Source organism: Symphalangus syndactylus, chromosome 24, assembly GCF_028878055.3.
Source record: "Symphalangus syndactylus isolate Jambi chromosome 24, NHGRI_mSymSyn1-v2.1_pri, whole genome shotgun sequence".
Taxonomy (NCBI): domain Eukaryota; kingdom Metazoa; phylum Chordata; class Mammalia; order Primates; family Hylobatidae; genus Symphalangus; species Symphalangus syndactylus.
The window spans coordinates 41,154,863-41,176,883 of record NC_072446.2 but is presented as its reverse complement, the minus strand read 5'-3'; the positions used below and the strand labels follow the sequence as shown (position 1 = coordinate 41,176,883).

General features: G+C 42.5%; 1 protein-coding gene and 1 non-coding gene across 4 annotated transcripts; one reads left to right on the top strand and one right to left on the bottom strand.

Annotated features, from left to right (window-relative positions):
- Positions 1-2,013: 2,013 nt before the first annotated feature.
- On the top strand, positions 2,014-2,141 carry LOC129474943 (small nucleolar RNA SNORA40). The gene has a single exon (XR_008654688.1). It is a non-coding gene; the product is annotated as a small nucleolar RNA SNORA40 (small nucleolar RNA).
- Positions 2,142-2,856: 715 nt separating this feature from the next.
- On the bottom strand, positions 2,857-16,203 carry DEFB119 (defensin beta 119). Of its 3 annotated transcripts, none has more exons than XM_055265990.1 (2): positions 15,970-16,203; positions 2,857-3,131 (listed from the first exon to the last, which is right to left on the bottom strand). In XM_055265990.1, exons 1-2 carry the CDS (start codon positions 16,028-16,030, stop codon positions 2,938-2,940), a joined length of 255 nt encoding a protein of 84 aa, XP_055121965.1. In that variant the 5' UTR covers positions 16,031-16,203; the 3' UTR covers positions 2,857-2,937. The 3 variants fall into 3 exon arrangements, with proteins under 3 accessions (XP_055121965.1, XP_055121963.1, XP_055121964.1); XM_055265988.1 differs by lacking the exon at positions 2,857-3,131 and adding an exon at positions 14,511-14,773; XM_055265989.1 differs by lacking the exon at positions 2,857-3,131 and adding an exon at positions 14,511-14,770.
- Positions 16,204-22,021: the final 5,818 nt, after the last annotated feature.

The window sequence follows — 22,021 nt, the reverse complement described above, 5'->3', positions numbered from 1 at the left end:
AAACTAGTTGAGTCCTGAGTTAAAGGACTTTGTTTTCTTCTGTCTTTTTGGTACTACTAGCCTGGGACAACTTTAAGCTTGATTTTTTTTTCATATGACCCATGTACTGTGAATTCAGGCTGAGAGATTATATGAGATCTACCTTGAGGTTATAAATTCTCAGTGAAGATTTTTTTTTTCCATTTACTGAATACTTAGGTTCAAAATCAGGCAATTTTCCTTGAAAACCTCTGGTGAAGGAAAAGGAATGTTGTATCTGCTTTATTTTTACACAGCATATGTAACACTTTAAGGACTGAGATTTTATATAGGGATCTCCTACTAGATTCATATTTTTTCAGACCCTAGTCACTGCCTTCTCTCCCCTGCTTACCCCCACCTTGGCCAAAGCCATGGAAACCAAAGCTCAAGTTCACCTGATTCAGCAAGTGCCTTTGTGACAAAAGCCAGCTTCAGTTACTGCCTTCAAAAGAGTGCCCACTTGCACTTGGCTTTAATATTTTTTTTCTTTCTTTCTTTCTTTTTTTTTTTTTTTATGACAGAGTCTCCCTCTGTCACCCAGGCGACAGTGCAATGGCATGATCTCAGCTCACAGCAACCTCCGCCTCCTGGGTTCAAGCAATTCTACTGCCTCAGCCTCCTGAGTAGCTGGGATTACAGGTGTGTGCCACCACGTCCGGCTAATTTTGGTATTTTTAATAGAGTCAGGGTTTCACCATGTTGGTCAGGCTGGTCTTGAACTCCTGACCTCGTGGTCCGCCCGCCTCGGCCTCCCAAAGTGCTGGGATTACAGGCGTGAGCCACTGCGCCTGGCTGGTTTTAGTATTCTTGGCCTTACTTTCTTGCAAGGTTAAAGATGCTTTAAAAGTTTTGTTGTATATTTTAAGTACATTTTTTTCACTGTTTTCAGTGGGAGGATCAGCCTGAGTTCTTCAACCAGTATTCTTCCTAAAACAGAGATCCAGAACCAACACTTTTATCCAGATCATAAACTTTGTTGTTGGGATGGGTGGCAGCACCAGAGGAAGGAGAAAAAAAGATCATTGTCAAAGGATGAAACTGTCACTCAGTGTCTAAAACCAAAATGCTGAAATGATTGCTTTCTTTTTTCTTTTTTTCTTTTTTTTTTTTTTTTTTTTGAGGCGGAGTTTTGCCCTTATTGCCGAGGCTGGAGTGCAATGGCGTGATCTCAGCTCACCGAAACCTCCGCCTCCCGGGTTCAAGCGATTCTCCTGCCTCAGCCTCCGGAGTAGCTGGGATTACAGGTGTGCGCCACTGTGCCCGGCTAATTTTGTAGTTTTAGTAGAGATGGGGTTTCTCCATGTTGGTCAGGCTGGTCTCGAACCTCTGACCTCAGGTGATCCACCCGCCTCAGCCTCCCAAAGTGCTGGGATTACAGGCGTGAGCCACCGCACCTGGCCTGCTTTCTTAAGAACAAGAGAGCCATACTGGTCCATCATAAGCTCCTTCATCAGAGCGAAATGTTGAACTTACACAGCATTTGGGGAACACATTTTGAGGGAGATGTGTTGGTTACAGAGGTGGATTGAATAGGTTAATGACAATTTAGAAGTGTATACACTGAAATGAATTCAAAGCTGATTGGCATAATCAAAGCATAATGCTGTTACTGACAACTAGCTTTCAGAAGTGTGTTCCCTGAAGCAAGTTGTCGTTGATCAATGAAAAAAGTTTAAAACAGTTGAAGGTGTGTATTTATTATCATGACCATAGGACTGTCAGCCTTTTCCTAGGAATGTGGAGAGTTTTTATTTTCAGAAGAGAAGAGTAACCCCAGAAGAATCCAATGAGACAAATAACAAAAGAGGAACCCCAAAAGATGATGGAGAAGGGGGAGCCTGAAAGTTAGGAAGAAAACAAAAAGTGAAATCACAGAACCCTAGGCAGTTAAGGTTTTCAAAGGGGGAATAACCTATAGTGGAAATGCTGCCTAGAGGCAGACTGAGATACAAGTTGAAGAACATTCTGAAACTTTCAAAAAGGAGATCCAGCTACACTTGTTTATGTTTTTGTTTAACTTGTGGACAAAGACTTATAGACAGGTGCAAAAAATAAATCCTCTTTTGCAACCCAGAACTCATTGTTCAGTATGAGTTTTGATACATATAAGAAGGGATATTATGATGAAAAAAAAAGAAAGTCCACTGGTGACCTTGGCCAGAGCCAGTTCAATAGCAAATAAGCACAAAGGCAAACTGTAATGAGTTGAGGAGAATCAGAGAAGTAAAGAAAGATAATGGGTTAAATACTACTTTACTTTTGACAGAATTTAGAACTGTTAGTGGGAGGTAAGACATAAAAAGTAAAATTAGAATTTTATATTAAAAAGCTGGTGTTAGTTGTCATTGGGGGCATAAGCCTCTTAGGTTTTGAAGAATTAGAGGACCTTAACTATCAACAACAACAGCATCCAATATTCAAAGACCTTCTGCAATAACCACCAAACAGGCCATTCAGCCTCACAGCTTGAAACCAACACAGCTTATTCCACATTACAGCAGCTCTGTTGGTTATAAAGTTTTTTCATGAACTAGGCCAAAGTTATCTACAAGACCTCCACCTACTGCCCTATGTATCCATCCCACTGGTTAAAGACCCTCCCTGAGTTCTACATGGCACAGATTAAGTCATAAATCTGCCTAAACCCTTCGACCCTCCCTCATTCGATTCATTCTTCCCCCTTCCTCACTGGCTTGTCTAGCTTCTCGGTAATTGTTTCCCCAGTTTTCCAGCCTTCTCTCTCACAGGGCTCATCCAGAATGAGACAGATATTGTCACCATGCAAAGCCCAGTCTCTCACTATGATTTCCAGTGGACCAAAGACAGACAAGGGTAGCAAGTACACGAATTTTAATGAGGGGAGTTGACAGCAGGTCCTCTGTGCCCAGAGAGCTTGAGAATGGTAATCACCAGCACTCAAGGTAGTCTTGGCCACTGCTTCTCATAAGACCAGTCGGTATTTTCCTCTTCGCCGGAAATGCTTATCCTCATGTAGGACTGGAGGCAGCAGGGCTGATAATTTCTGCAATAGAGGTAGGGCTGTTCATTCTTTTTGCAAGAGGCCCTACAAATTCCACTGTTACCCATGCATCGAAGGATGTGGTGTTTGCCTGGCAAAAGAAAAAAAATACAAATAGTTAATTCACCTAAGAGTGACATAAATCTGATAAGTCGGGAAGCATGATAAAAACCTAAAGGGGGAGCGGGGAGAAAACCTAAAGGACAATAGTGTCTTCTACTTCCAGAAAAAAAAGAGTCAGTGTCTTTTTCTCTATTTGTCCTGCCAAGTTCAGTTTATAACCCTGGGTGTGTGTGTGTGTATATGTGTGTGTGTGTGTGTACACTCTGAAAGGTAAAGTAAAGAAGAACAAGGCAGGGACCTCAGTACCTAAGGAAGGACACAGCCATGAATTCCCTGGGTTTTCTTTTTGCCTCATCGATCCCAGACTTGTGCTGAAGAGACTGACAACCTGGAAACACAAACGAGTGCAGACATAGAGTCCCAAGAAAAGTCTCCTCTCTCTAGCCAAAGAACCAGGAAAGGTCAACCTAGCAAGAAAGAACATTTTAGACAATAACCACTCCACTCCAGGAAAAACCAAAGACAAAACTACACTCCCACTCATACATCCACCAAAGAAGGCTACGTGGAGAGCCTCGACTTCTGCCCTCTCCACGCTGTAAGGAGGTGTAACCTCCCAGAGTGGAACCCAAGTGGGGAGCGGGGACTGTTATCACTGCTGGATGCTCACAAGGCCCATCACCACCATGCAGTTTCGATAGGAGTCATGTGGGGAGCCTTGACTTCCCCTATCTGGTGGGAAGAAGGCATCCCTCCCTCCACTTCCCTGATGGGGTGGTGACAGAGGGGGCCTAGTGCAGAGTCAAGACTTTCACCACCACACAGTAGTAACAGGGCCACCACTCCCTGAGATGTGACTTGGAGGCCACACGGGGAACAGAACATCCCTCCCCATCCCAACCAAGGCAGTACCAGAGGAAATACACCTGGACTTCCACTCACCTGGCAGTATCCAGGCAGCACCCCACTGTCCTCACCAGAGCCATATCAGAGGAGACAAGCCATATCAGAGGAGACAAGCCAACAAAGATCACTGAAATATGATCCAGCATCTTATAACATAATAATACCAAAAACATCCAGGTTCCAGCAAAAATTACTCATCATACTGAGAACCGAGAAAATCTCAACTTTAATGAGAAAAAAAAGACAATCAACAGAACTGAGAGCCACCCAAGTTGTGTGTATCTATAGTTCATTCCTTTTACTTCTGAGTAATATTCCACTGTATAAATGTAGTACAGTCTATTTAACCATGTGTCTGATGAGGGCCATTTTGGTTGTTCCCAGGTCTCTTAGGAGTTCGGGATTTTTTTCTTTAAGACCATGTGTTTCTTTATTTAACAACTTCTCCCCAGAAGGAAATGGTTTTGAAAATCGCTATAGTTTATAAATTAAAGAGGATCAACCTGATAATAGGTGAAATTTTCGATAAAATGACAGGAACATTTAAAAATACAATGGACTAAATAAAGATTTTTGTATACTGTTGCTTCTAGCAATAATAAAATAGGTAATTTGGAACAAATGTCTATCTGGCAGATGAAAGGTGGACACTTTTTTTTAGACAGAGTCTTGCTCTGTTGCTTAGGCTGGAGTGCAGTGGCACAATCTTGGCTCACTGCAACCTCCACCTCCCGGGTTCAAGCGATTCTCATACCTCAGCCTCCCATGTAGCTAGGATTACAGGTGCACGCCACCACGCCCAGATAATTTTTGTATTTTTAGTAGAGATGAGGTTTCACCATATTGGCCAGGCTGGTCTCGAACTCCTGACCTCAAGTGATCCACCCGCCTCAGCCTCCCAAAGTCCACTGCACCCAGCCTGGACACATTTTTTTAATTTGTCAGAAGTCATCAAAAGACAAAATAATGGAGGATGAGTGGGCCTAAACTAAGAAAAAGTTTGGAAAATCACTATTTTTAATTTTAGCTGTTGTAATAAGTACGTAGTAGTGTCTCATTCTGGTCTTAATATGCATTTTCCTAATGGCTAATGATGTTGAGCATCTTTTCAAATGCTTATTTGCTATCTGTATATCCTCTTCAGTGAAATGTCTTTTCATATCTGTTGTCCATTTCTAATTGGGTTGTTTATTACTGTTGAGTCTTTTTTTTTTTTTTTTTTTTTTTTTTTTGGAGAAGTCTCGCTTTGTCGCCAGGCTGGAGGGCAGTGGCACGATCTCGGCTCATTGCAACCTCCGCCTCCTGGGTTCAAGCAATTCTCCTGTCTCAGTCTCCTGAGTAGCTGGGACCACAGGTGCCCGCCACCACGCCCAGCTAATTTTTTGTATTTTTAGTAGAGACGGGGTTTCACCGTGTTAGCCAGGATGGCCTCGATCTCCTGACCTTGTGATCCACCCGCCTCGGCCTCCCAAAGTGCTGGGATTACAGGCGTGAGCCACCACGCCCAACAAATACTGTTGAGTCTTAAGAGTTGTTTCTATATTCCAGATACAAGTTCTTTGTCAGATATATGGTTTGAAAATAATCTTGCCCTGTTGTAATTTGTCTTTTCAACCATCCTCTTCACAGGGTGTTTCACAGAGTGAAAGTTTAAAATTTTGAGTAAGTCCAGTTTATTGATTCTCTTTCTTTTCTAGGTTGTTCTTTCGTATCTAAGACCTCTTCACCAAACACTCGGTCTGAATGTTTTTTCCCATACTTGCTTCTAGATATTTTATAGTTTTACATTTTATATTTAAATATATAATCTTTTAAAAATAATTTTCCTTAGAGATGGGGTCTTGCTTTGTTGCCCAGGCTGGAGTGCAGTGGCACAATCATAGCTCACTGTAACCTCAAACTCCTGGACTCAAGTGATCTTCCCACCTTAGCCTCTCGAGTAGCTGGGAACTAGAGGTACATGTCACCAGACCCAGCTAATTTATTTTATTTTTGTAGAGATGGGATCTTGCTATGTTGCCCAGGCTGGTCTGGAATTCCTGGGCTCAAGTGATCCTCCTGCTTCAGCATCCTGATTCACTGGGATTACAGGTGTGAACCACCATGCCTGGCTGTTATGATCCATTTTAAGTAAATATTTGTAAAAGCTGTGAGGTTTAGGTTTAGATTTTTTTTTTTTTTTTTTTTTTTGCCTATAGATGTTCAATTGCTCCAGCATCATGTGTTGAAAAGGACCTTTCTTCCAATGAATTGCTTTTGCACCTCCGTCAAAAGTCAGTTGGCTGTACTTCTATGAGGCTATTTCTGAGTTCCCTATTCTGTTCCATTGATTGATGTACCCGTCTCTCCACCAAGACCACACAATCTCAGTTACTATTACTATATAATAAGTCTTAAAATCTGGTAAAATAATTCTTCCAACTTTATCCTTTTTCAAATTTGTTTTAGCTATTCTTATTCTTTTGCAGATTTCTCTTTAGGCAAGGTATAGACAGAATAATCTGGTCCATATCTACAAAAAATCTTGCTGGGATTTTGACATAAATGCATATGTCAATTTGAGGAGAATTAACATCCGTTATTTGAGTCTTAAAGATACGAAGATGGTGTGTCTTTTCATCTATTTAGCTCATTTCTTTTATCAATATTCTATAGTTTTCAGCATATAATTTCTGTACATAGTTTGTTAGATGTACACTTAAGTGTTTTATTTTCTTGGAGTGACTTTGAATGGTATTATATTTTTAATTTCAGAGTGCACATGTTCATTGCTATTATATAGAAATACAATTGATTTGTGTATGTTTACCCTGTATCTTGTGACCTTACTGAACCTATTTATTAGTTTTAGGTATTTTGCCTTTGCTTTTTGTTTTGTTTTGTTTTGTTTGTAGATTTCTTAGGATTTTCTACATAAACCATTATGACATCTTCAAATAGACACCATTTTATTCCTTCCTGTCTAATCTGCATGCCTTTCATTTCCTTTTCTTGCATTAATGCAATGGCTAGAAATACTCAGAACTAAAATGAACGAATTATTGATACACATAGTGTGGATGGATCTCAAGAGCATAATGCTGCTTAGCTGGGCACGGTGCTCACGCCTGTAATCCCCGCACTTTGTGAGGCTGAGGCGGGAAGATCACTTGAGCTCAGGAGTTCGAGACCAGCCTGGGTGACATGGCGAAGACCCATCTCTACAAAAAAATAAAAAACTAGCCGCACGTGGTAGCACACATTTGTAGTCCCAGCTACTGGGGAGGCTGAGGTGGGAGGATCGCTTGAGCCCAGAAGGCAGAGGTTACAGTGAGCTAAGATCACACCACTGCACTCCAGCCTGGGTGACAGAGCCAGACCATCTCTCAAAAAAAAAGGAGCATAATGCTGAGCCAAAAAAAAAAAAAAAATAGCCAATCACGAACCCTCACATGTGATTCTATTTACACAACAATGTCAAGTGACAAAAAACTATAGAGATGGGAAAACAGATTAGTGGTTGCCAAGGGTTAAGCATAGTGACAGTGGGTGGGGACAGGGAGGAGGGCTGGTATGACTTTAAAGGAGCAACAGGTGGCAGATCTTCGTGGTGATGGAGCAGTTCTGCAGCTTGATCATGATGGTGGTTACATCTACACATGATGAAATGGCATAGAAGTATACACATATATTGTACCAATATCAGTTTCCTGTTTTTCATATTGTAGTATGGTTATATAAAATCTAAGCATTGGAAGAATCTGGATGAAGAGTACACAGGGCCTCTCTCTTGTAACTTCCTGTGAATCTACAATTATTTCAAAATAAAAAGTTAAAATATGAATAAATAAAATAACCTAAGGGGCTATAGAGAGATTTAAAAAAACAAAATGTAAAAACAAGAACCCCTAGGTGACCAATCCCAGCTCCCATTTTACTTGCCATGTATCCTGGGGCAAGTTTCTGCGCCTCTCTGTTCTACCCTTTTTCTCATATGTACGGTGTAGACTGGAAAAATACCTAACCCCTAGAATTTTGAGGATTAGTGGCTGAATACATAGAAAGCAATAAGGGACTGACACCTAGTAAGAACTAAATAAATGTTAACTATTATTGTTTTTTTAAATTATCATTTGAGCAAGACCCAGAAACTCCTCTGCATCCTTGCTAACCCTGCCAGCCAGAACCACATATACCTAACACAGTGGTCCTCTGCTCCCTCCAGCCCAGAAAGTTCTCCACCCAGATTCCTGGAATCTGGAGTCAGCCGTTTGTGCCCGCACCGGATCCATTCATGCTTTCACTTGTGAATTCATTATTCATATTCAAGAAACACTCACTAAATCGCTTTCGTGCCCAGCACTGGGCTTAACATCAGGCATGAGGATGTAAATAAAACATCATCTCAGCCCCTAAGGATTTCCACCTAATATGTGTGTGTTTGGGGAATTGGTGGAAAGGGGACAATAACTCAAATAATTACACAATAACATAATACGTGTCATAACTTCTTAAGAGTGACAGTTTGTGAAGTCAATCAGAACTCAGTTTGGAGACAGAGTGATAACCTAGAAAAGGGACATCCAATTCTCCTCAGACTTTAAAGAGCCAGTAAACAGAGAAAGAAATGTTGAGTGCTGAGGGAAATTACGGTTCAAGCTAGAATTGTATACTTTGCTAAAATTTTCTTAACCGATGATATGGTTTGGCTGTGGCCCCACTCAAATCTCGTCTTAAATTGTAGCTCCCATAATCCCCACATATCATGGGAGGGACCCAGTGGGAGGTAATTGAATCATGGGGGTAGGTTTTTCCTGTGCCGTTCTTGTGATAGTGAATAGGTCTCATGAGATCTAGCCAGGCACTGTGGCTCATGCCTGTAATCCTAGCACTTTGGGAGGCCGAGGCGGACGGGACTCTTCAGGCCAGGAGTTCGAACAAGCCTGGCCAACATGGTGAAACCTTGTCTCTACTAAAAAATACAAAAATTAGCCAGGCATAGTGGTGCACATCTATAATCCCAGCTACTTGGGAGGCTGAGGCAGAAGAATCGCTTGAGCCTGGCTACAGTGAGCCAAGACCGTGCCACTGCACTCCAGCCTGGGCAACAGAACAAGACTCTGTCTTAAAAAAAAAAAAAAAAAAAAAAAAAGGCCGGGTGTGGTGGCTCACGCCTGTAATCCTAGCACTTTGGGAGGCCCAGGTGGGAAGATCACGAGGTCAGGAGATCAAGACCATCCTGGCTAACACGGTGAAACCCCATCTCTACTAAAAATACAAAAAATTAGCTGGGTGTGGTGGCAGGGCCTATAGTTTCAGCCACTCGGGAGGCTGAGGCAGGAGAATGGCGTGAACCCGGGAGGCAGAGCTTGCAGTGAGCCGAGATCCCGCCACTGCACTGCAGCCTGGGCGACAGAGCAAGACTCCGTCTCAAAAATAAATAAAGTCCAACAAGATCTGATGGTTTTATAAAGGGCAGTTCCCCCGCACACACTCTTTTGCCTGCCGTCATGTAAAATGTGCCTTCACTTCTCCTTTGTCTTCCGCCATGATTGTGAGACCTCCCAGCCATGGGAAACTGTGAATCATTAAACCTCTTTTTCTTTATAAATTACCCAGTCTTGGGTATTTCTTCATAGCGCTATGAAAATGGACTAATACCATAGACAAGGATACATTCAGATATTTTCAAAAGTAAACCCACTGAGAGACTTGATTACCAACAGGAGCTTCTTAAGAGTAAATTACAAGGTTTTAAAAATATATATGAATGAATAAGATCTGGTATTTGATAGCACAACAGGATGATTGCAGTTCACAATAATTTATCGTACATTTTAAAATAACTAAAAGAATATAATTGGATTTTATGTAATACAAAGAAGAGATAAGTGCTTGAGGTAATGGATATCCCATTTACCCTGATGTGATCAGTATACACTGAATTCCTGTATCAAACTATTTCATGTGCCCCGTAAATATATACACCTACTATGTACCACAAAAATTAAAAATAAAACAATTTTTAAGATAAAAAAATTCACCAAAAACAGAAAAGTAAACTGTAAGAAGAAAGAAAAGAGTTCTTATGTGAAGGTCTGAGAATCGAAGTGAAGGAATAATAGATATGGTATGGGAAATCAAATCATAGTGGATAAGAGGTGAGTCACAACCACAGTATAAAACATTAAGTTTAAGCAGATATCTGCAATTTGAAAATTGGAATTTGGAAAAAGTGTCCTCTAGTCTACAAGTGTGCTAATTAGGATCAGCTGAGATCCCTCCACTCTGACATTACCCTCCCTAAATACGTAAAATGTAGACTTTTAACACAAATTTTTAAAAATTTTTTCTAATGTTCAGAGAGTTTTTCCACTGTTTACATTTCACTTCATGTGAGTGATAAGAACAATAATGATCATTATCATTCTTTTCTTTTTGTTTTCAACCTAACCTGAGTCAATTCTCTCTGCCTTCTATTTTTGTAAAATATAGACACCAGAAGACACCATCTCAACTGAATTTAGACAATGTTATCGTAAATTTCAAAAATAAAAGAAAATAAAACTGAAAAAAAAAGCTACTGCTCTCACCTTAATCAGAATGAATGTGAATCCACAATACAATTAACAAACATTTCTGCCTTAGACCCCAGGAATACAAATTAACAAACTGCTAGACAAGACTATTATTCTGCTGGATGGAGAGTGAAGAAAGTCTAAAAGAGACAAGGAATGATATCACCTCAAGCCTCACTGTTTTCTCAGATGAAAAATCCTTTTTCTACTCCAGATCTCTACTCAGGCCTCATTTTAAGATTCCCTGAGAATTGTTCCTTTCTCGTAGAATGCCCAGAATCAAGTGATAATCCAATGTCTGCCATTACTCAGTGACAGTTTAGTACTTACTTTGTATCAAGGAAACAAGACAAATAACAAAAGACAAAAAAAAAAAACCTCAGTTTGATTCCCTGCTTCATCTTAATACTGAGTGACTTGGGCTAATTATGTCACCTCTCTGGACCTCAGTTTCTTAATAAGTAAGATAGGGTTAATAAGAGGATTGTTGTAAGAATGAAATGACACATAGCAAAGGTCAATGAGAACTATTATTATAGCTATTGTAATTATTAAAAAAAATAATGACACAGGGCTGGGTGTGGTGGCTCATGACTGTAATCCCAGCACTTTGGGAGGCTGAGGCAGGTGGATCACTTGAGCCCAGGAGTTTGAGAGCAGACTGGGCAACATAGTAAGACCCTGTCTCTAAAAAAACAAATAGAAAAATTAGCCAGGCATGGTAGCACACACGTGTAGTCCCAGCTACTCAGGAGGCTGAGGTGAGAGGATTGCTTGAGCCTGGGAGGGTTAGGCTACAGTGAGCCATGATCACACCACTGCACTCCATCCTAGGCAACCAAGCAAGACCCTGTCTCAAAAAAAAAAAAAAGGGAGACAGATAGTAAGACAGAGTTTATGTGAAGACTTTCATGGGTGGGAGCATCAACTGAGCTGTGAAGGATGAGAAGGCGTTCATCACAGAGGTGAGCTGAGTATTGGGGACCAGCCGGAGGGAGCCATGAACAAACGCAATGTGGGGGGCAGGAGAGGATGGCGAGAGGGTTCCGGTGGCTGAAGAGAAGGTCTGTGAGGGACAGTCATGGGAGGTGAAACCGGGTCACCATGTGAAGGCTTTGAATGTCTGGACCCTGGGTGGTGATGAGCAAAGGAAGAAATCTAAGCAGGAGAATGACATAGAGAAGTTTCCTACCAAGAATCCCTCTAATAATAGAGATTAATGCAGAGAAAACCTGGGGGCAGGGAGACCAGTGAGGAACCATTTTTGATGGTCTCACCCCGGGCCTCGGGGCACAGGTAGCTCTCATGGGCAGCCTAGGTGTCCCAGCTCCCAGAGACGCAGCAAAACTGTGAAAAGATTATGCAGCTCCTGCCTCTGAAGTGGGCTGAAAAATAGGTTGTGAATCTAAGTATGCATCAACAGATGAACGGATAAAGAAAGTTTGCATAAACACAATGGAATACTATTCGGCCACAAAAAAATCATGAAGTTCTGTCATTTGTGGCAACATAGATGAGCATGATGTTAAGTGAAACAAACCAGATACAGAAAGATAAATACTACTTGTTCTCACTCATATGTGGAAGCTTAAAAATGTGGATCTCATTGAAGTAGAGAGTAAAATTGTGTTTATCAGAGACTGGGAAGGCTAAGCGGGAAGGGAGAATAGGAAGAGGCTGGTTAAACGGATACAAAATCACAGCTAGATAGGAGGAATAAGTTCTAGTGTTCCATAGCTCTGTAGGGTGACTGTAATTAACAATCATTTATTGCATATTTTCTTTTTTTTCTTTTTTTTTTTTTGAGACAGAGTCTTGTTCTATTGCTCGGGCTGGAGTGCAGTGGTGCAAACTCAGCTCACTGCAACCTCCGCCTCCCAGGTTCAAGTGATTCTCCTGTCTCAGCCTCCCAAGTAGCTGGGATTACAGCCACCATGCCTGGTTCAATTTTTATATTTAGTAGAGACAGGGTTTCACCATGTTGATCAGGCTGGTCTCAAACTCCTGACCTTGTGGTGATCCAGCCGCCTTGGCCTCCCAAAGTGCTGGGATTACAGGGGTGAGCCACTGCACCCAGGCTATTGTGTATTTTCAGTTAGCTAGAAAGAGGACTTTGCATGTTCCCAATACAAAGAAATGATAAATGTTTGAGGTGATGGATATGCTAATTACCCTGATTTGATGGTTACACTTTCTATATGTGTATTGAACTATCACGCTGTACACCATAAATATGTGCAATTATTATTTGTGAATTAAAAATAATTTTTTAAAAGAAATGGATTACCAGCCAGAGCAGGATCCAATACCAGGCACAACCCTAACATTTGCAGGTCCTGAGGCAAGAAGGCAAATGAAGGCTACTGTGTTGTGTCCTTTGTCTGCATACTTAAATGTTTTAATCAAGCTAATAAAAAGAATACATAAAATAGATCTATCCTCATTTACGAGCTAGCCCTTAATAATGACATGAAAGGTCAGGTTTGAATTTATAATTCTCCGATTCCTCAGAACTCCATGCAGGAACATGGCATTCCGAGGGAAGCCTGCCCAGCCCACAGCTCATCTCTCTTCTCACCCATCCCTAGCTCTGCCCACAGACCCTGCAAACAAGAGCATCCCTTGATGCTTCTCCTGCTTAGGGGTCGGCACCCAGTGGGCACCACCCTCCAGGGAGGGACCTTGAGGAAAGGCCCCTGCAGCTCCTTGAAGCAGGCACAAGGTTTCTCTGGGCAGGCAATCCCAAGACCCAGTTACTCAAAGCATGGCCCAGAAAGGGAGGAGGGCGGGCAGAGGCTCCTCGTGGGCATATTCCCCTTGCCCCCAGCAACTCCTCACCCCATGAGGAGGGACTTAGCCAGAGGAGAGGCCCCTCTTTCCAGAGTCTAAGAGCAGAAATATTGAGCTGAGAGCAAATAGTCTTCCTGGATGATAATTAACTCCTTCTGTCTGTCTCTATGCCATGCGCCATGCTTTACCAAGCACTCTTGGTCCCTGGCCTCACTGCAGAGGAACGCAGTTCAGGGTGAACAACTAACTGTGTTGGTTAAACGGGGCCCAGGGAATAGGACTTGAGATAATAAAGCCTGGGAAGACACCCGGATCCTCTAGATTCCCAATCAGGATTCTTAAATGTTCCCCACGAGTGAGTCTTCTCCCCGGCTGAAGTACCAATTCAAATGAGACAGGCTTCTGTCTCCCTCAGAGTCTAACACAGTTGGAAGGCACACAGCTCATATTTCATAAATCCTTGAATAAAGCAATGAACAATAGCTGATGACATTTGTTGAGTGCTTACCTTTGCATTATTATGTCATTTCATCCTTACTGCAATCCTGAAATAAATTCTACTATTACTCTAATTTACAGAGGAGGAAGATGAAGTTCTGGGAGGTTTATATGCAGAGTCTGCCAGTAGTAAGTGGCAGAGCTGAGGTGAATATGAATGAATGAATCGATGAAAGAATGGAAAAAATGAATAATGAACAAATTCGTATATAAATAAGCAAATCATGTGCTTTATCTTTTTTTAGTACTTAGACACCTTCTAACCCCTGGGGCTGGGCCTCTTGAGCACCAGAAAGCATCAGCTGGTTTCTCTAGAACCCCAAGGATTTGGATTATATTCAGCCCTACCCACCCTCAGCCCATTCACTCTCAAGATAGACCAACTCTCCCAGCCTAAGGATTCTCCAATGCTCTAGGCATCTGCTATGCCTTTAAATCTCTCGGCTCCCACCATGTTCTCCCCAGTCCACTCCTGACTCAATAGCCTTTCCTGCAGCTGGTAGATGGAGAAATCATCTTCAAGACTGTAATGATCACACCATCACTATGACCCAGCCCTAGTGACTTCTCTCGACTACCTCTTCACCTCCCCCTGCCATCCCCCCACCCTCGATCCATTTGAAGTATCATTCCTTATGATTGACAGACACCAGAAACAAATTTGTGAGTTTTAATGAAATGTGGACCCTAAGCAACCTGAAACAAAGTCATTTCTATCTATTAGTTATATTTCTCTTCATTTTTGGAGCTGTTGTGGACATCTGAGGAGTGGTCCAGCCAAGGATTCCATGAATTGTTACTGGTTGGATTGTTAAATAACGACTAGGAACACAGCACCGTTTACGATTTCGGCAGCGTATGATGCTGTCTTCACCATCTTTGCACAACAACCGGCAGTGTCCATCCATCCAACACTCTACTTTGGGGCATACAAACAACAATTAAGCAGATGTTAGTATCCCTCAAGTGGAGAGAAAAGAGAAGGCAGAGGAGGAACAGCAGGACAGGGAAGAAGAGAAGAAAGCCAGCTGAGTGAGTAATGCTAGACCCAGTCCCAGGAAAAGAGAGAAGAGACCTTGAGAGGGAAGAGAACTGAGACAATGGTTCCGACCAAGAACTCCGAAGTTTTCGGGAGAGACTTTTTTGGACTTCTCACCCTTCTGTCTTCCTATCCCCCAACTTCCTACGCCTTACTTTGGAATCAGCTGAAGCTAATTAATGTCCCACCTAGCAGAGCTAGGAATGAAGGGAAACGGACATGATCACCTGTAATATTAGGGAACAAAGAGGATTCACTCACATTACACAGACACTGTTTCTTATCAATAGCCTGACCCCATTTAACATAAGCCCAACAAGCCTCAGCTCCAGCCGCATCCCAATATCCAATCTTCCTTGACCCTATATTAACCCAATTCAAACTCAAACTTATTCAGGCCTACCTTAATTAGAACTCCCAGCCTTACTCAACTCAATGCCCCCAAGCCCCAACTCCAAGCCAAACCCTAATCTAATCTAATCTAATCTAACCCTAATCTAATCAAGTCACTAACCTCAATTCCCAGCAGTATCCCATCAACAAGCTGAACCCAAACACCCTGCAGCATCCAGCACCGACTCCTAGCCTCAGCCCAAGCCCCAGCCTAATCCCCAACACCAGCTCTACTCAACCCCAAATCCCATCCTGTCTCCAACTCTGCCCTAAACCATCAGGGAAGCCCAGCTCCTCACCTCCAGCTCATCCTAATATTCCTTCTATTACTCCAATCCCAAGGTTTTTCCTCCATATCACAACTCACCCCAAACTCCATTCTAGTCTCCCGAAGTCCTCAACAAGTCCCCAACCTGCACCCATGCTTTGCCCCTCAAACCTCTCCCAAGCTCCCACCAGGATACCACCCTGGCCCTCAAGCGCCAGATGCTCCAAACATCTATCATCCCACCACTCTAGCAAAAAAGAATCAGAGAGAGATATTGACTTGAGATGATCTTGGGAAACCTCCCAAAGCTGCAGGAGAGAAGGAAAGGCTTCAGATGAGGCCCACAGTGAGAGGGAAGGGAAAGACGGGAAGCCCATGACCAGGAGCCCAGACCCCCGAGAGATGCTCATGTTACCTGATATCACTGGTTCTTCTATGGCCAGAAGGATGGCAAGAAACAGGTAAAGAAGTTTCATGGCTGGCAGACCTGAGAGGAGGAGGCAGCTGAGCTGCAGGGGAAGGAAATAGGGTTCCCCGCAGCAGGGCAGAGATGAGCTTTGCTTTTATCAGCAGGGCTGTGGGCAGTGAATTAGAACAGGAGGGGATTTACATGAGGTCATCCAGGCCAAAGGACAGTGTGTAGCAGATGTCTCAGCAAAGCACAAGATGAGAGTGTGGGAAACTGGCCAGTACCAGTGCCAGTAAAGGGACAGGCCAATTAAAGCCATTTGGCCTGTGAGACCCACAAAGGAATTAATTAATACATAATAAATGCGTATCAAGAAATATTTAACTTAAAAATTACTTTGCATTTCTCTGATAAATAGTAAGAACATTTATTCAACACATATATTTGTCTTTTTATTTCTTCCTTTTGAATTATTTAGTCAGATATCTGGATAATTCTATTGGGGTGTTGTTGGGTACTTGCTGATTTGCAAGAGATCTTCAGTGCTGTTATTATATTAACTGTCTTGTCATGCTTGGTGACAATATTGTTCTCCATGATTACGTTCTGTTTTAAAATATACTTTTTGCCTATAAATGTTTAAAACATATTTAAATCTTAAAAACTAAATTAAACAGGCCGGGCGCGGTGGCTCACACCTGTAATCCCAGCACTTTGGGAGGCGAAGACGGGGAGATCACAAGGTCAGGAGTTCGAGACCAGCCTGGCCAACATGGTGAAAACCCGTCTCTACTAAAAATACAAAAATTAGCCAGGCGCCTGTAATCCCAGCTACTAGGGAGTCTGAGACAGGAGAATTGCTTGAACCTGGGAGGCAGAGGTTGCAGTGAGCTGAGATCACGCTATTGCACTCTAGCCTAGGTGACAGAGCAAAACTCCACCTAGAAAATAAAAATAAAAAAATTTTTAAAAATAAATTAAATGAGAATTACTTATTCTCAGCTTTCTAACAGAAGGATACACGTGTGTAATGTCTTTCGGAACTTTGAACTTTCCAATCTTGTTTCCATTTCAGGGGCTTAGCAGTTGTCATCTGTTCTCCCTGTAAAGCTCTTTCTCCAAATCTTCCCATGAAAATCTCCTGCTCATCATTCCATATCATCCCAAATGTCACCTCCTTGTAGAGGCTCTCCCTGGCCACCTTAGATAACAGTAACTCCAACCCGCAGTCAATCTGGACTGTAATAACTTGGTTTATGATCTTCATATATGTATCTATTCTTTTAAATTTTATTTTACATGTTTGATCTTTGTCTCTCCACTTAGAATGTCAGAAACCTGGCTTATAACCCCAGTACCCATAACTTCACCTGGGGTATTAAGATACTTATTCAGCTGTTTTAACTGATATTCCCCCCAGTCAAGAATGAATCCAAAAGACAGACATGGATTTCTTTTTTATGTAAAAGTCTGGATATGCAGTTAAGTGTGACAGCTTCACCATTCAGCAGGGAGCTAGGTTCCTTTTGGCTTGATGCTCTGCCATCCTCAAGAGGCTGCATCACGTGATGACCATGAGCTGCTCCAGTTCCCACCATCAAGTTCCCATCCAGCCATCAGGAAAGGAGGAGCAATGGAAGTGAAATGCAACACCCTTCCCTTTAACGACACCACTCAGAAGTTGCACCCCTTGGCTTGGCACAGTGGCTCACATCTGTAATCCCAGCACATTGGGAGGCCAAGTTCAGTGGATCATTTGAGGTAGGAGTTCGAGACTAGCCTGGCCAAACTGTTGAAACCTCGTCTCTACTAAAAATACAAAATAAAACAACAACAACAAAAAAATTAGCCAGGCATGGTGGTGAGCACCATAATCCCAGCTACTCAGGAGCCTGAGACAGGAGAATGGCTTGAACCCAGGAGGTGGAAGTTGCAGTGAGCTGAGATCGCACCACTGTACTCCAGCCTAGGCAACAGGGTGAGACACCGTCCCTCCACAAAATAATAATAATAAGTTGCACCCTTTGCTTCCAATCCTGTCCACCTCCCAGAGCTCATTCAGACCATCACGTGCAGCTGCAAGGGAGGCTGGAAATATTTTCTTTATTCTAGGCAACCATTTCTAGCTAAAATATAGGGGTTGTCTTATTAAGAAGGGAAAGAGATACATGGGGGGGTGGAGTTCTAGCAATCTCTAACATACCTGACATTAAATATTAAATAACATTTAATAAATATCTGTAGACAATAAATAAATATAACTTACTTTAATAAATAATTATAGATAAGAAATAATTTATACATTGAGTAAGGCTATGAGAAGTGATCTAGTGGGGAGGAAACCCAAGTCCCTGTAACTCCAGGGCTTTGGGAGGCCAAGGGGGGAACCAGATTGAGCCCAGGAGTTCCAGACCAGCCTGGGCAACATATGTGACCTCATCACTACAAAAAATTTTTTTAATTAGCCAAGTGTGGTGGTACACACCTGTAGTCGGGCCAAGATGGGAGGATCGATTGAGTCTTGGAGTTCAAGGCTGCAAAACATTCAATTGTTGTTTTTCTGCCTTCCCTGCAACTAGAATATGGACACGTGGGTATGTGGGTAGGTTCAGCCAATCAGATGACTCCATCCTATTTTTTTGAATCAGGTGCTCAAGATTCCAGGAAGAAGGAACAGTAGATAATTTATCTTAACAAAGGAGCCGATTATGATATCCAGTTTCCAGGGGCAATAGGGAAGCAGGGCAAATAGGGGTAGAGTTTAGGGTCCTGAGCAACGGCGTTTGGTGACAGCTGTGTCCTCACTAGACCAGGTCCATGGGGTGATTTTTCACTCTGGCTCCTCCTGCTCTTCCTCCCTGGTTCCTACCCATTTTCTAAGCCTCGCTCTAGGAATTCTCTGAACTTCCAAACAGCCAAAAGATTCCCTTTGCTAAACACCCTTATGGATGCAGTGACCATGGGCAAGTTGTTTAACCAATTTTGGAGATAATATTACTGGCTCATTGTTTGTTGTGACCTTTAAGTGATAAGTGCCTATCCAGAGTTCAAAACAGTGCCTGGCAGGTAGTAAGTGTTCGATACATTTTAGTTACAATTTCTTTGTTTCCAGGTAAGGGAGGAGGGAATTTAGAGGCTTGAGCGCGTTTGACCTCTACAGCTTCAGTGAAAACGAAGCCAAGTTTCTCTGTTGTGTCAGAGATTAGGGCTTGGAGAAAATGGGCAAGATCTCGAGAAGCCCCTGTTGGGCATGGAGGAGATACACTGGGCAGAAAGCTCTGAGGGGGGACCTGCGATCAGGGCTGGATGGCCCAATAGGAGGACTGGGCACCTGCCCAGGCTCAGGGCACCGGCAAGGCATGGGCCAAAACAAAGTCAGAAAATCTAAAGAACCCCCTTTAATTTCAGCAGACAGGAATGTTTTGTATCATTTCACAGAAGTAAAATTTTATTTCAGAGTTGAGTGTTGTTTTATTTTGAATTCCACTGGGAGCGCTGTAAACTTCTTGGTGTTTAGCGTCACTAAAGGTGTTCATGAGGATTTGCTTGGTGTGTAACGGAGCTGACCAGGATGACTGAATTTGGGGGTGCTATCCAGCAGTGTGATGAACATGCCAGGCATGCAATTTGGTCCAAGACTGAGCAACTTACCATGTGTCCTTAGCGTGTCATGCAACATCTACAGGGCTCAGTATTGAAATGAGACATCATAGCAGAGGGGTTACAAGCCTATATTCTGGAGTTAGTCTCCTGGCTGTGTTACCTTATAAATATTACTTAAGGCCGGGCATGGTGGCTCACGCCTGTAATACTAGCAATTTGAAAGGCTGAGGTAGGCGGATCATTTGAGGCCAGGAGTTTGAGACCAACCTGGCTAACATGGCAAAACCCAATCTCTACTAAAAAATACAAAAATTATCCAGGTGTGGTGGGACACGCCTGTAATCCCAGCTATTCAGGAAGCTGAGGCAGGAGAATCGCTTGAATTCTGGAGGCAGAAGTTGTAGTGAGCCGAGATCACACTACGGCACTCCAGCCTGGGCAAAAGTGTGAGACTCTGTCTCAAAACAAAAAAAAAAAGTTAACCTCTCTGAACTTCAGTTTCCTCTGCTATAAAATGGAGGCAATAATATTTCACAGGGTTGATGTTAGGATTAAATGAGTGATTACACATTAGGCACCTAGAACAATACCTGATACTTGACTTCAATATAAGTATGTGGTGTTATTATTGTACTAGACCAGAAGTTCCCAACCTGGAGGTTCCAGGCATTTCCTCACTACAGCTCTTTTCAATATTTCATAAGCCCTCTTAGGAATCCCTGTTTGCAAAGGACTGCCCGGGGAGTACTGTGATGACTCAGAAAAATGGCCTTGACCAACGTAAGGAGAAATTGAAAAAGATGATTTAATTGCTATAGAACATTTATATGTCAGTATATATTTGTGTTGTATTTTGTTTATGTGTACTTATGTGTATATGTGTAGATTTGTGCATGTTTATATACTCACATTTTATGTATTTATGCATATTTTATGTGTGTTTATATGTATTTTGTGTGAGTACTTGAATGTGTATGTGTACATACATTGATTCTTGCATTAGTTTGCATGTAGACATGTAGGACATGTGTTTCTGTGTTGTTTAGTACCTGTGTACATGTGCATCTGTTCTCAGATCTCCAAATGCCGTAGCCTGAGCTCCAGTGAGCTCAGTCCCTTTGTTCCTCTCAGGTCTCTACATCCTGTGACTCTGGAACATGACAGTTGCTTGATGATTCTTCTATTCAGCTAAGAGATCTGGGCCAAGGCTAAGGGAAGTATGGGGAGCATCGTGGCCAAGAAGCAGAGGCCACTAGGGGAAAACAGGCCGGGAGATAAGGGATGAGGGGAGTCTTAGTCAGAGAGCCAACTTGGCCCATAATTGCTGCCTGGTATCTCCTGGGGCCAACCAAGACTAGAACAGACTGTAGCCTCAGCCTTTGTAATGCCTCCCACATGGGTACAGCCTGGCCTGGCCAGTTCTGAAGACTGGACACCACCCACTCCCTCGAATCTGTGCAGTTGCTTTTGTAAGTCCTTGAAAAGCCACCCACTCCCTGCAGCCTAAATTCCACAGTAGGGAGAGTAGGGAACTATTCGTACTAGTTATCAAGTTCCCAGGAAGGAGTTCACACAGGCCAGGTATTTTTACCTTATCTCGTTTACTCCTCCCACTAACCTATTAGGTTAATAATAGGACAAAAAGATGAAAGAAATAAGAGTCATAAAGTCACAGCCTTTTATGGACATCTTTCACTTCCATCCATTTACACCATCTCCTTCCTTTGCCAGTGAGGTAGGAAAAGTTTCCAGGCAAGGGTAGGTGGCTCAGAGAAAGAAAATATGAGGACCAAGTTGGCATAAAAGTGTGATGCAGCTATTTTAGAGCGGCCGGATTTCAGAGAAATCCTCTACGCCAGCATATCCCCAACTGTGTCCTGTTTCAAACAGTGTTCCATGGAAAAAATAAATGCTAATGAGAATATTTATCCTACAATTTATTAAAATATTAACAGTCACATACCAGCTATGAATGCCCCACACACTCAAGCCTCAGGAAATGCTGTAATTACTTGTTTATTTTAAATGCAGCTCCAAGACACTACTTGCCAAAGTTAGTGAGATGTCCAATGTCGGTTATTATTGGGATTTCATGCCATCCTCCACTTGATCCCACTAAGACCCCATGGTTCTGGGAAATGGGGAAGGATCTGGTCCTTATTCCATGATGATGATCTTTATTTCCTTGCTCTTCATGGTTGGGATATTGCTGATGGACTCCATTGGCTGTTCATTGAGTAGTTTGTGTGTGTGTGTGTGTGTGTGTGTGTGTGTGTGTGTGTGTGTGTGTGTGGTGGTGGTGTTGTTGTTGTTATTGTTTTGTTTTTTGGTTTTTGGTTTTTTTTGAGACAGAGTTTCACTCTTGTTGCCCAAGCTGGAGTGCAATGGCATGATCTTGGCTCACTGCAACCTTCACCTCCCAGGTTCAAGCAATTCTCCTGCCTCAGCCTCCCAA

What these genes read in the sequence shown, in the direction of transcription:
- DEFB119 (XM_055265988.1), bottom strand. Translation starts at nt 16,030, where the DNA reads ATGAAACTTCTTTACCTGTTTCTTGCCATCCTTCTGGCCATAGAAGAA. An exon ending in AGAAGAACCAGTGATATCAG is followed by an intron (nt 14,774 to 15,969) that starts GTAACATGAGCA and finishes TATGCCCCAAAG; the next exon opens with TAGAGTGTTGGATGGATGGA.